The 15,566-nt window shown below is 39.0% G+C and overlaps 1 protein-coding gene across 2 annotated transcripts in view; it reads right to left on the reverse strand.

Annotated features, from left to right (window-relative positions):
- The window catches only part of PDE7B (phosphodiesterase 7B), a gene marked incomplete at its 5' end in the record, with an annotated part of 217,993 nt that overhangs the window by 19,099 nt on the left and 183,328 nt on the right, over positions 1-15,566 (reverse strand). For both annotated transcript variants that reach the window (XM_082855542.1, XM_082855541.1), the window contains one exon: positions 14,528-14,659. In XM_082855542.1, the coding sequence (XP_082711668.1) occupies positions 14,528-14,659 (132 nt within the window). The remainder of the gene's footprint in view (positions 1-14,527; positions 14,660-15,566) is intronic.

Below are 15,566 nucleotides of genomic sequence, written 5' to 3' on the forward strand. Positions count from 1 at the left end.
AACCATTTAAATAATGAATATTTCTTACAACCTATTGTGTTTTGTTCTATATTAGCAAACATTATGGCCTTACCACTGACTTCATTTACAGAGAATAGAACTCTTCTAGTCCCCAAGAAATCTTTTCCCTTTATTTTCTTATTTATTTATTCATTCTCCATTTTGTTTCAAGAGGTGTTATAAACTTACAAAAAATACGGGAAGATAGCATTTATTAAAAGTGAGGCTAAATTGTCAAGGCATGGAAGCAACCTAAGTTTCCATCAACAGATGAATGGACAAAGAAGATGTGGTGTACATACATACATATATATGTGGTGTGTGTGTGTATATATATATATATATATATATATATATACACACACACACACACACACACACACACACTCACACACAATGGAATACTACTCAGCCACAGAAAATAATGAAATTGTGCCATTTTCAGCAACATGGATGGACTTGGAGGGCATTATGCTAAGTGAAATTAGTCAGACAGAGAAAGACAAGGACAGAGATATCACTTACATGTGGAATCTAAAAAAAAATACAACAAACTGGTGAATAAAACGAAAAAGAAACAGACTCACAGATGTAGAGAATAAACTAGTGGTTACCAATGGGGAGAGGGAAGCGGGGAGGGGAAATGTAAGGGAAAGGGATTAAGAGGTACAAACTATTATGTCTAAAATAAGCTACAAGATATATTGTACAGCACAGGGAATATGGCCAATATTTTGTAATTGGCTGTACTGGAGTATAACCTTTAAAAACTGTGAATCACTATAGTGTACACCTGTAACATACAATATTGTATATCAACTATACTTAAGTTGAAAGAAGTAGGGGGCAATTGTGTGATTCTGCTTATATGAGGTACCTGAAATAGTCAGATTCAGATTCATGGAGACAGAAACAATGGAAGTTCCCAGGGGAGCTGAGTGAATAGGGAGTTATTGGGTTGGCCAAAAGGTTCGTTCGGGTTGTTCCACACCATCTTCCGGACAAACCCGAATGAATATTTTGGCCAACACAACATTGTTTTGTGGGTACAGAGTTTCCGCTTTGCAAGATGAATTCTACAGCTTGATTGGGGTGATGATTGCACAACAGTGCGAATGTACTTAGTACACTGAATTGTACACTGAAAAAGGGCTAAGATGGTAAATTTTATATTATGTGTATTTTGCCACAATTTAAAAAAAGTGAGAGGGGCTTCGCTGGTGGAGCAGTGGTTGAGAGTCCGCCTGCCGATGCAGGGGACACGGGTTCGTGCCCCGGTCCGGGAAGATCCCACATGCTGCGGAGCGGCTGGGCCCGTGAGCCATGGCCACTGAGCCTGCGCGGCTGGAGCCTGTGCTCCGCAACGGGAGAGGCAACAACAGTGAGAGGCCCATGTACCGCAAAAAAATATAAAAAAAAAAAAGTGAGAGGAAAGAAGGAAGGAAAATAATATGGAGACTGATGGAGCCAGGACAGACACTGAAAACTACTCCATCATTATGCAACCCCACTCTTCTTGCCACTATATCTGTGCCATCCGTGTAATGTTCAACTTCTTCAGCAAATGGGAAAAGAGAATCCCCCAGGAGTGACACAATCTAGGGTCTATTAGGAAAAAACAAGTTCAAGAAAACTGCAACTATTCTTGGTTCTAAAACCAGGTCATGATTTCTCCCCAGGACTTTGTAGAATGAGTTTCACGAGGTGGAGTCTTATTCCAACTCTCTGTACAGGCTGCTCTATTGCCATTCATTTCTCTTTGCCAAGGAGTCATTATTCCTTATGCACCACTTGACCAGGTTTGAACCTGTGATGGATTTTGTTACTTTTATCAACCAGTCTATTATCTCCTTTTGGGCATGAGCTACACACAGCAAAAGACAATGTTTATGAGAAATAACATACTAGACTAATTTGTTTTGATTGTAAAGATTTATGAGAGCAGAGAGTGATAGGTTAGTGTGATGTAACAGATGTGCTATCCCTGCTGTGACATTTAATTCAGTCACTCATGAGCATTCACTTGCAAGACTAATTCAAGTGGATGTGACATGAGTGCCCTCACGTGAGTTTTTCAAGGGGCCAGAAAACTGTAACAAGACCTAATGATAAATGATGCCATATCCCTGTTGAGTGGAACAAAAGCGTCTGGAGAATTGTCTTAAGCATTGTTATTTATGCCAGCCTGACTTAACATCTTCATTAATAATCTTCCTGAAGACAGAATAAACGGATACTTGGGAAATTTGCTGGTGAAACCATATTTGGAGGTTAGCACCAGAAAAATGGGAGGAAATGGAGGGGGCCTGGACGCTGGCACAGAATAAAAGAAAATAGCATACGTATTACAAACACAACCTTTCATGGAGCTGTCATTATAAATAAAGTATGTTTTGGCCAGAATTGTGTTGGAGGTAGGGGTACTCCACTGGATGCAGAAGAAGAAAATAAGAGAAGTTTAGGGAGGGGGGATTAACATTTCTGAAGCACCCACTGTGTGCCAGGCCCTTTACATGATCTCATTGAATTCTCACATAACTGTCTACTGTTTTAATCATTAACTCACAGCAAATGAAACCCCAGGTTTCTCTGACAGGCCACATAGCTTAGTCAGTAACTGAGAAAGGCCTTCAACCCAGGTCTGCCAGGCGTCAAGACCTAAGCTTTGCACACCTCCACTTGCTGTCTCCTAAGAATTACCTCTGTTCACCCACATCCAAGCATTCAGAGGCGTGACATTTATAAACTGATGAATGCCTACAGTTATACTTAATTTTCCCCCAAGTCATCTATAGTTGCTGCTTTAAAAGTCAATGGTTGATTGTTTTAATTAGATGTTAGTTTCTAAATCCACACTGGAATCTTTGCACATACCTCCAAATTTGGTGTCACTTCAAAAAATCTTGTAGTTTGAGTGTGTTATGAGTTGAGGAGATTTAGATTGTCTTGGGGGAGAATTCATCCTTCAGCCACTCTCGACCCTCACATCTGAACAGTCTCTGAGTTCTGTTGGTTCTTCCATCATGGCGTCTCTTATACCCATCCCTTCCTTTCACTGAAGTGACCATATTTTAGTGCTTTATTATCCTTAATTATCCTTCCTTCTATTCATCCTCCCTACAGCTTCCAGAATGTGACTTGTTTATTTGACAAAATTTTTTACCATCTCCCTAATCATTGGTTGAAATATAAACTAATATTTTTTTGAACACCTCCTAATATGCCAGGTGCCATGGCAGGCACTGGGGGTCTAAAGGTGAATAAGACAAAATTGCGGCCCTCAAGGAGCTCACCTAACTTCAATATGATTGTGCCATCTGCCTTCTCCCATGCCCTGCTCCAAACTCTACCTTGGTGTCCTATCAGATAAATTAAGCTTAACTCCTTAGCTCGGCATTCAGTGCTCCCTAAAAATTGTCCCAACTATCATTCTGTTCCTATATGTTTGAGATAATTGAATACCTTTACCTTTCCTTTCCTACAAAGGTCTTATAGTCCAAATAAATGACACCATATTAATAAAACTGTAACTTATTATTTACATTATTAAATTATTAATACATGAAAATGTCCTTTCCTTTTGCCACTTTCATGCCTTTCAAGGTAGTTTATGTTCCTCAAACTCCTCTATGTTTTCTTATCAAACTAAAACCTGTCTTCCAAGGTCCAATTCAAACACTCCATCCACAAAGCCACCTGGAGTGAGTCCAGTTAGAGGCGAACTTGCTCTCCTCTGAGTCCTATAGCTCTGCTTCTCGGCATTCCTCAAGTCCTGAGGCCAGTTGGTCTCAGTCCCGTTGATGTGTGTGACGGTTGTGTATGTACTTCCTGTTCTTCTTACTAGATTATAAACTGTATGTGAGCAGGAACCCTGCCTCGTTCCTTTTGTATCCACTCAACTGTGTGCCTTGCACAGAGAAAGTGCTTTCTATTAATTTGCTAAGTATATAACTGAACAAATTACTTGATTTCATTCAGCAAACATATTGGACACTTACTATGTTCCAGGCACTGTAATATGTGCTTGGAATATATCAGTGAACAAAAGAGACAGAGAACTAGAGGCAGCAGGGATAGAGAGAGATAGATAATAAACAATAAGCACAAGAAATACTTCGGGAAAGAAAGTATAGCATCCAGAAGATAGCAAATGCATGGAAAGAAGGAAAAGTAGAGCAGAATAATGGAGATTTGAGAGTCTTTGGAGGGGTGGGATGGGGAAGGTAAAGTAGTCAGGTTAAGAGGTGAGATGAGAGTGAAGACTTGAAGGTAGGAGGGAGCTCACCATGCTGATGAGGGAAGACTGTTCCAGAAAAAACAGCTGAAGTAAAGGCCCCCAAAGGGAAGCAAACAGCTGTGAGGTCCATGTGCAGCGAGGGAAGAGAAGTATGGGTACAAGGAGTTAGAGAGGTAATTCGATACCAGATCACGTGAGGTCTTCCGGCCATTGTAAGGATTCTGATATTTACTCTGAGAGAAATAAGGATCCACTGCAGAAGTTTGGGAGGAATGAAATTATATGGCTTAACCGTAAGTAAGATCACTTTGGTTGCTATGTTGAAAATAGACTTTGGTAGGGGATAAGGGTAGAAATAGGTGTAGAAGGTGAGGGGAGAGGGCAGTTATCCAGGCAAAAGCTGATAAAGGCTTGACGAGGAAAGTGGAGGTGGTGAGATGGTTGATTTCTGGATCTGCTAGGATGGCTCAGTGTTTAGAGGAGTCTCATCATTGTCCAGAATAAAGATAACATTTCCGAGTCTCCTTTACAGCGAAGTGGAATCATCAGGCTTAATTCTGACCTATTAAGTGTAAGCAGAAATGTTGTGTGGGATTTTAAGGAAAGTTGTTTAAAGGGAACTGTTTCATCTGGGAGAGGCTTCTTTTGCTTTATCCCTTCCTTCCCTCTCACTGTCTGGAATGCAGCAGGAATGGCTAGAGCTCCAGCAGCTAGCTGGGCAATGAGGACAAGTGTCATACCCCAGTGATAGCAGATTGAAGAACTGAAAGGATCTTGGGTCACTCATTCTTAATTTTGTGAAGCCACCACGCCTGCCCTGGGCTGCCAGTATCCAAACTTCTTTTATAAAGGATAGAAACAAACTTCTACCCTTGTTTAAGTCACTAACACACCACATTATTTAAAGTTGCTTTATTATCTTCCATATCATCCCAAAAGAGTTGATAAAAAGACCTTTTCAATGTCTTAATCTAGAATAATGCTTGGTTTTTGCATAAGAATCTTAATAAAGAATTTTATAACTAAAAAAGACTGAGGTGAAATCACCTTAGTAAAGTCTGAAATGCATGCGTGGGCTCACGCGCATCTGTGCGAGGGCACGCACACACAAACACACACTTCTTATTTCTGAGATCAAACATTGCCATCTACTAGGAAAGACTTTCCTGGTTCTCCAAACAGAACTGACAGCTCCCTCTTCTAGCTCCCCATTCCCAACCCAAGCTTCTATCCTACTGTCCAAAACACCTTATAACAACTTTGTTCACTGGCCTTGCTCCTACATATAAGTAATTTTCACATGTTTTGTTCATTTACTCTTAAAATAGTCTTGAAAAATTATGGTCTCCCTATGCTTTTAAAAATTGATATCTAAAATCACAAATTTCTATGGTAACAAAAGATGTAATAATGTCTTGCATTTTTGTGAATATTGGTGTTTTAATATAAAATCATTATATAACTCTTTTATGCATTAAATGTATCTAAGGGAATCAAAATACCAATGGCATTTAATACCTATTAATCACATGTTTAAGAAAACACATGAATAATTTATTTTTTAAGTCAAAAATTTTAAACTGATTTTTTCCCTCTAGAACTTACATTTCCATTCTATTTCCCCATAGAATTTTATTTTAATGCAATATATTTTGATGTGTGAAATTCTTTCATCATCACCCTATCATATCTCTCTGAAACAAAAATAAGTATTGATATATAAATTGAATCTTTAATTTAACAAATTTACTTAACATCAGGCTCTAAGTAGTAAATATTTTTCCAGCTTGGGTTTACAATGCAATTGCTATTGGTAACTAATTGATGAAAATACACGTATACTGCAAATTTGGAAAACATTATGCTTAAGAATAAAAATGTTTTGGGACTTCCCTGGCGGCGCAGTGGTTAAGAATCTGCCTGCCAATGCAGGAGACACGGGTTCAAGCCCAGGTCTGGGAAGATCCCACATGGCACAGAGCAACTAGCCCGTGTGCCACAACTACTGAGCCTGAGCTCTAGAGCCCGCGCACCACAACTACTGAAGCCCGTGTGCCTAGAACCCGTGCTCCACAACAAGAGAAGCCATCGTAATGCACAACGCAACGAACAGTAGTCAGAAATAAATAAATAAATAAAAAGAATAAAAATGTTCTGACAATGCATTTATTCATGAGATGGCTGGGAGCATTATAGTACCTCAGTTATAGGAGATTTCCTTGAATATTTTTAGTTGTTCCTTTGGTATTTTTTCACACTGGGGCAATATACAATATTAGTGCAATTGGAGCAAGATGCAATACGCAGAATGGATAAGAGATATGTCTTTCTTTTGTACGGTGGGAACAGGGTAACTGTGAAAGAGGAGTGGAAAGTAGAACTGGCTTGACTGTCCTGCAAGCACATTCCAGGTGGTTCAGTTTGAGGAGCTGAAAATGAATGCTGTTAGCACTATTCATGCCTGTGTACTCCTGGGAAAGTCTTCGCGTATCCCCACGGGCACACATGCCTGGTTTGAAGCTGCTGCCATACATGATTGCCATTGAGAACAAGGAGCATATCTTATTCATCTTTGTGCACCAGTATGTGGCACAGTGCCATCTAAATAAATATTTGCTGAATGGATACTAAGTCATTAACCTCCAAACCCCCAAAGTTCCGTAACTGCAAAAGTTTAAGTAATTGTATAAGTACCAGAGTCCTGTTAATTTTTTAGTCAATAGCTGATAAAAGCCAGACTTGGAATCTCCTGCTGTGAAATCCTGAGACTCAGGTAAAAGTCAAAGAGCTGTTACAATTTTTATAGCAGTGGGCTCTCTCACTGTTCGCTCACAGATGACCAGGATCAGGTAGACGACTCCAGAAGTAACATATATCAGATAGCATTTGTCAATTGCAAGGTAAACAAATAGGAAGATCATTATAAAGAATTTTCCAGATGCTTCTCAGTCTTCATGGTGTACTCTTGATGTAGGGAAGTAATAATGCAATAATTAGCACAAGTACCTACTAAGTGGACAGTACGGGGATACGCTTTCTCGTCTGTGTGCTGCTGTCTCTCAGATTTCCCCTCTGGGTCCCTGTGTGTGCTCACTGTGGCCAATAGTCCTCATTTTTCAGTGTTCCTCAGGTTCTGTCTTTCTTGCTGCATGGGTCCAAACTGTGCGTCCATCCGTCTCTCCATCCATCTATCCATCCACTTACTCATCCAGCAAACGTCCCAGCACCCAGCGAATATTCACTAAACGTGAGGACTGTGCCAGAGGCTGAGGATACAGCAGCGGACGAGGTAGATGCCTAGAAGCTTGCAGGCGATGGGGGATATGGACTTCTAATCAGGAAATGGCAGTTTAGAGAGGTAAACGCCGTGATAGGGGAAGTAAGAGAGGGCTGTGAAATCATATAGCAGGGGCATGGAAGATGGATTTTTAAAGAAAAAGAAGGCTTTCAGGAGGAAGATCTGTCCAAGTTGGGATCAAAAGGATGAGTAAGTTAGAGAGGAGTCCGGGAATGCAGGCAGTACAGAAACTATAGCACTGCCATGGTTACATTTCATTAAAACAGGCGGAAGGAAGAAGAGCACGTGTGTGAAGACCTGGAGCGTGAGGGACACTTTATACCTTCCCTCCCTGTTTTATTTATTTTTTAATCATTAGAAATGATCACTTTCAAACATACTACATATTTCACTTATTTTCTGATTCCCCTAGTAGAAAGCAGGGATTTCTATTTGTTTTGTTTATCTTCTGTACTGCCAGCACTTGGCACATATGTCGGCTCTGGGATTCTGAAAGCGGTTCAGACTGGATGATGCATAGAGCCTGGGAGAGTAACGGTGGGAAGCGGAACTGGAAAGCGTAGTGAGGGTCAGATCACAACGAGGCTTGTAAACTGGGTTAGGATATTTGGACTTAACCCCGAGGGCAACGGGATTTTAAGCGGGCATCTAAGTGTCACAGTTGAGTTTCAGGAAACTCATTCTGGCTGCACAGTGGCGGAAGGGTTGGAGACAGGCAAGGCTGACTGTAGATGACAGGATGAAAGATGATGGTGCCCTGCTCTAGGGGAGGATCTGGCATGAGCAGGCTGGGAGGTACTGGTATTTCATAGGCAATGGCCAAATTATCTTTGTCTTTCTTAAGAGGGAGGTGGCTCTGCTCCTACAGACTCACTGGCTTTCACAGCAGCTCAAAGACCAATGTCAGCAAAAGGTAGATTGAAAAAAAGAAGATGCTCATCAGAAATGCTCATGGAGATCTGAACATAGGATGAGATGATACTGCTTTAATAGCCATTTAAATCCCAGCACTGTTTTGGAATCCCACAGTAGGTACAACATCCCTCTACTTTCAGAAGCAGCAGCTCAGCAATCTCACATCATTCCAATGAGAATGTGTTCTAGTGTCACAAACTCTTCATACCTGTAGTTTTATTAATAAGAATAATCTTCACTGTAAAGTTGAGAGAGTAAGCATCCACCTTTGTGGCAACAAAACCTACCAGAATTTATTTTGAACAAAATAAAACTCTTCAAATTGCTACTGCAAAACCTTTATTTCCCCTTTTATCTGAATAATCAAGTATTTTCCACCCTAAGAAAAAAACAATCTCTTTGTTCTAGAATAACAACACATCTGGCATTTAATAAACCACCAACACAGGTTTTCAAGTTAAACCGAGAGTCTCTTTGTCAAAGAGAATGTGGCAGAGCAGATTTGCTATCATACAGAGCAGCTTTAAACTGTTGTTGTTGTTTTCTCCTATCTACTGGACACTTTCTTTGATTAAAATACTTAGAATGACGTTGATAAACTGAGACTGGTGTACAACAAGACTCAGAGTCAATTATACCTTTTAAACCAGTGGAGGCAGGAAGAAAAACAACAACAGGAACATAGTCTGTGTTTTCATTTTTAATTGCTCACGAAACCGGGAGGCAAGACTCCAGAAGATAATGAAGTCACCGAGTTCTTCCCTAACAAGCCCAGTGGTCTCCTTGGTAACGCTGCAAGGGCCCCAGCCCAGGAGGTCTCAGAGGAACAGAAGCTCCTTGATTCCTAAACAAGAGCTTGACCCTTGAAGAAACTATAGCACTACCATGTTTACTGCCTGTTGGAAGATGTCTTTCTCTTGTTTGATCTTCATCTGCTGAAGACACTGCTCTCACAGGGAGCCCGAACATTGATTGCTGTCCACGGGGCGGGCCTGTGTTCAGATCAGGGCCATGGATGTGCCACATGCCAGCTACCTCACTATGAACAGTGGAAACTTTATGAAACAGAAACTCAAATTTGAACCTCCTTTTTACAATTTTCACTCCACTTTCCAAAAACACCTTTCATGAGACAGAAATCATGAGGTTACATATAATCTTTGCAATTGCTTGTTTGAGTAGAGGTTATAGGACCATATGGAAGGAACATGTCTTCTGGCTCTAACTTCATATTTATGGTGCAGAGTCATTAAGAATAAAAAGTGGTTAAAAATGCTGGCCTCTTCTAAGTGCTTGTGATAAGTGACCAAGAAAAATGATTATGAACTTCTGCAAGACAAATAGAGAATGTAATAAATACAATGTTTCATGGAACAACTAATTATTAATTATTTTATTCATTAGGTTGTTCTGTCACTAGTTAATATGTAGTTGGACTCTATCAAAAGGAATTAACTTTTTTATATGGTTTATTACAAGATATTGAATATAGTTCCCTGTGCTATACAGTAGGTCCTTGTTGTTTATCTGTTTTATATATAATAGTTTGTATCTGCTAATCCCAAACTCCTAATTTATCCGTTCCCCCCGGTTCCTCTTTGGTAACCATAAGTTTGTTTTCTATGTCTGTGAGTCTGTTTCTGTTTTGTAAATAAGTTCATTTGTATCATATTCTAGATTTTAAATTGAACTGAAAGCAATTCCTTCTGCAATTGTAATAAGCAATATCATGTCTGATTTAACGGTTACTTTGCAAAACTGCTGAACCCACATGTTGGAGGATTGGAGGGTGGAGGGACAGAAAATAAATTCTCAGCTGTATCTCTCACATCCTGTTAGGTACACTCAGTCCACCACGGACACCTGGACTGCTTCCAGTCTGATGAGAGTGGTGCCAGGTGGAAATGCCTTTATGGTCTTCATGTTGAACTTGGGTTGGCAGTTCAGCTAGTGAGTCTGGTCCAGACAGAGGACAATGGGAGAGAGCCCTTTAACTTGGCCTTCACTCCAGCTGCCCTGGCTCTCTCTTTATCTCAGGGCAGAAGCATGGGCTGGGTCTTATGCAATGATCTTCTTATTTATTAGAACTAAAAGAGCACAGCCAACAAAAGGAGGGAGAGGAAGCCCTCTTCCATTTTATCTCATTTATAGTAAGTCTGGATTGTACAAAGTCACGCACAGGGTGTTCTCAAAGCCCCATAATTCCTGGCACATCTTCTTGGCTATTCTCGACCAAATGTGTGTTCATGTGCATGTACAGTTTTTGTATATATATATATGTATATATATATACACACACACACACATATATTATACAATATATGTGTATGTATTGTGTAATATATATGTATATATATGATGTGTATATATATTTTTTCACTCATTATCACACTTCTTAATATATTCTGGATCTATAACTCATTTTAAAATATAAGTCATGGATCCTCTCCCTAGAAAAATGTGTAAAGGTACGTCGTCTGAAAATCTGCATATAGTTTCCTGAAAGCTTATTTATGTCTCAACCAACAGGCCCTTGGTAGGCTAAAAGGCTGTATTTCCAAAGATTTTAAAGTATCATGTGTTGTTAATGATCTTGCTGAGTTGATATTTTATGTAACACGATTTTTTTTTCTTGAAATTGAAAACCTAAAGAGTTATGCCAGTTCTTCACTGACAATGTGAAATGATTTTCTGACCCAGATCACATTCTGTACAGCTAATCTACAGTGTCTACAAAAGGGAGAATATACACTTCATCATAACATGCCCAAGTCATTGAACAGAGAGCAGGGGCCATTCATGACAGGACTATATTCAGCTCAAGGACACAGAAACAGTCCATTTGCAGTTACTCTGGAGTTGTGGGTTTTCATCCCCAAAGTACACCAGTTTATGCTGCCTTTGGTGTCACACTCTCTGCCCTGCTACTCAAAATGTTACTCACATTTCAAGGCCCAGTTTATATTACTCTCCCTCCATGAGGTTGATTTTTGTTTTCTGTTTTAATTTTTTTTATTTCCAGAAACCATCTGCAGAATCAATTTCTCTTTTGCCTCTGTCTTCCCATCACATTTGTTTGTAGCTCACTACTGTAGAGCACTTAGCAAAGGCTCTCCCACCTTAAGCTATTGATACATGTCTATAACCCTCCTGTCTCCCTCACTGCGATAGGAGAACCTGGAGGAGAGCTCTTACTTTCCTGCACATCACAGGTGATCAATATGAATTTTAGAGGCAGTATGTGTGGTGCTTAGGCACATTTGGCTCTGGAGATAAAAGTCTTGAGTTCTAATTCCACCTCTGCCATTAATTAGCTGTTTATTTTCAGGAAAACCCACTTGGATTTCCTAATAACAATTTTCCTCTTTCTGGAAAATAGGTACGATGATAGTACCCACCTAACTGGGCTATTGTGAAGATTAAATAATATAATAGATAAAATCACTTAGCCCAGTGTTTGAATCATAGTAAGTGTTGAATAAAGGTTAGTTATACAATTCATTGAACTGAATTTTAAAGGGAATTTTCTTTATCTTTTTGGAGCTCCTTCATATAGTTAATAAGAACGGTATATAGCCAAATGTAAAAGCCATCATATATATATTTTTGGACAAAATTAAAATCTCATATTATTTTTAGGTCCTCTTAACAATTTTTACTTTCATATGTAAAGTCCCAAGCTGGCTGATAAAATTTCATCTTTTATACTAGCCAGCTCTAGGCTATTGGAAGTATCTTTATGACATTAGGTGATACTGGTTTGCCCTCAACACTGTTCCTAAAACTTAGAGACATGGATCTCTAGCCTCCAAGAGAGCCTAAGACCATTTGAGCAGGGGACTGATGAAGATAGTCTCTTGAATGTGGTTTTTGAGTCCTATATGCCAACTTCTGTCTAGTCATTATCAAGAGGGTCCTTCTCTTTCCTATCGAGCATCAGCCCAGACAATTCAGATGGATAAATTCACTGCTAGAAAAAAAAAAAATAGCTCACTTTATTGTTGTAACATCTTTGGATACAAAGAACAGCATGGGGAAATTTTGTCTTCAGGGGCTTCTTTTTTTAAAAAGAAGTTGTTTCTAGGCATGTATACAGAGCTATCCATGCGTATCTTTGGCTATGACTCCTCTAAACTTTTTCAAACTGGGATTAAGTTTTCTTGGATTTTGCACATATTGAGCATCTGAGTTTGAACCAGTGTCCAAGGGCTGGGATTATATTTTATTTATCTTTGTACTCCTAGATCCTAGTATATCATCTGATGCATGCAATCAATAGTTGCTAGTTCAAAATATACAAGACTGTATGTTGTGTTGAAAAGGCTGCAGAATTTGGTTGTATAGGAATGTTTATTTTTAACAAAGAGATTAAATATTATCAAAAATTATCTGTACTTCATAAGTTTGAGTAAGGAATCCATTTATTTGAGAACATTTTTAGTATATGAACAAGTAATTGCAGTATCTTTCTTTTGAGAATCAATTTTTGTTAATTAGCAGTGAGTAGTTAATGAAATTCTACATTCTTGGTTTTTACATCTTTAACATCTGGCATATTTCTTTCTGACTGTCTGTCTAAATGTGCATTCGTTACGTGTTTTATATACACTACATGTCAAAGCACAGCTTTATGATCCTTATTTTCATGTACAAATCAGTCAGTAGCAGTACATACTCTCTTAAACTCCATTGATGTGATCTATTTGATGATAAGAAATTAGAATTAGGTAAGCATTTACATTATATGGAAGTAGATCAAGTAGCCAGTCTTGTTGCTTGATTTTCTTTATTTAATTAAAGACATTTGAAAAGTCAGAATTAAAATATGACAGGAATAGAAAATCTATTTGGGAGCTCTCGGTTCAGTCATTCATTTTTTTTCCCCTGGTCAAATTTTTAATGTTTTCCCCAAGCAATAAATTTAGCTTCTGAGACTGTTTAGAAAGTTTAGTTTTCATTCTATTTGTTTAGTTTTCAGCTCATCATCAAAAGTGTTTCTAAATTATGTCACCCTGTCCCCTCTTTATGGTCATTTCTATCCCAGCTCCAGGTGCTGGCTGACAGACCAAGAGAGCCGAGTGCTGAATTATGTCCCAGGGGATCCATAAACCTCGGAATGACAATTCCTACCTGGACCAAAAGCTAATCAACTGGATGGAAAAAAGCTCTGTTTCATGTTTCAGTTGTACTTTATCCTCAAGCTGCACTGTTTTGTATAACACAACTGTTTTACGGGAATCCTTTAGAAATTCTTCCCATACTGAATTTTTTCAAAAGATGCACTAAAATTGAGATCAATGACTCCTTTGAATGCAATGATTTTGTTAATGACAACCAAAGGTCTCCCCCAAACCATGTTGAAAATTCTGGGAACAATTCATTTATGATATAGGGTTATAATATCTGAAGTAATATCATAGATAAGAGTTCTTTGGGCCAATCTACTCGTGCTGTTGAACAATTTTATAACAACAAAGTACGCCTATTGTCTTCGATAACATACCTCTGACTCAGAGGCCAAATGTTCAGAGATGGCCCTGGAGAATATAGCCAATATTTTATAATAACTATAAATGAAGTATAATCTGTAAAATCTTTGAATCACTATATTGTATACCTGAGACTAGCATAATATTGTAAGTCAACTATACGTCAATGAAAAAATAAAAACATGATTAAAAAAGAAATGGCCCTAGAGACGTAAATCTGAATTAGGATTGCACCTGGTAGTATTATTTATAGAAGTTCTACAAGGACTGGCTTCAACTGGCCATTATATATTAGATGGTTCCTATGGAGACAGATAGTCTCAGACCATGAGACAGTAGACTCAGGAATCCTGTTTGACTTAGAACAATTTCAAACCTGCTTCAGAGCAAATTGAATTCCTTGGATATCCTTGTAAACCAATTTAATCTTCCCTGGGGGACACTCTGAACCTATTTCAAACCCATGCTCTTTGGCTGTGGTCATCATTGAGGCTGACCCTGAATGAAGGCTATCTCCAAGGGTGAGATTCAGGCTACAGCACTGGGCCTAAAGCAGTTAACCATATTGTATCATGTTGGCTCCCTTACCTGATATAGGTTGGCAAGGTGGTGGTTTGTTTTGATCAAAAATGGCTGGTTTACCCCTGGATGGTCAACATCGTGGGCTGCGGCAGCCAGCAGTCCAAGCATGATGTCCAGAGGTGTGAGGGAGCTGGCGAGCTGTTAAAGAATTGAATGGGGAGGTTGACTGGTGTGTTTCCAAAAATAGGTTAGCATTTGTTTTGGCTAAATTGCACTGAATGAATCATCATAGTATCGTTCAGGCCTTTCATCCAGACCTTAACCTTCTGAAGCTGTCAATAAGGTAATAAAACCATGGAATCGCAGGAATAAAGAAAGGGCTGTGAGGAAAGGAATTAAGCAACTCAAATTGTGTAGCTCATCCAGGTGGCCTCCCCTTCCTGCTGCTACTGTCTTGTTTTGTTGTTGTAGTAGTATTACCTGTTGGCAACACTGCTCTATAGTGGGCGGGGAGAAGGCAGAGTCTAAAATCAGCCTTGCTCCTAGGAAAGCTGTAAGTGAAGGAAAAAGCTGAAGCCAAAGCGATGGAAAAAAATCCCTTGTGTATTTCAACCATCCAATATATCATTGCCACTTCTTCGAATATGAAATCCACAGTGGGCTGAATTGCAAAATTTGCATATTTCTTCAATGTGTAATAAATAAAGTGGGGGAATGTGTGAGAATCTGTCTTTTTTTTTTTTTGGCTAGCTAGGAAAACAAGCAGGAAAATGGGAATCTAGTGTTAGCTTTAAATACACAACTGTGCAATCTATACAATTTTCAAATTACTTAGGGATTAAATAACAAAACCTTTAATGTCTTTGGGATATTTTATAAGGATGAGGCATACCCAGTTTTGTCTTGGGAATGCCTATCTGGCATCTGTATATTTAGTGGTTGATGTTAAAACTGATTGAACTAAACAGAGTCTTGGACTGAGATATCATTTTCCTTGGATATCCAGGGTTGGATAACCCTAAAGAAACCTCATCCTGTATGTTTTAACAGCTAGGTTTTATATGGCTAAGAAATGCCTGGGTTTTAAGTAACGAGCATTACTGTA

This window comes from Leucopleurus acutus (genome assembly GCF_964270905.1).
Source record: "Leucopleurus acutus genome assembly, chromosome: 15".
NCBI classification, from domain to species: domain Eukaryota; kingdom Metazoa; phylum Chordata; class Mammalia; order Artiodactyla; family Delphinidae; genus Leucopleurus; species Leucopleurus acutus.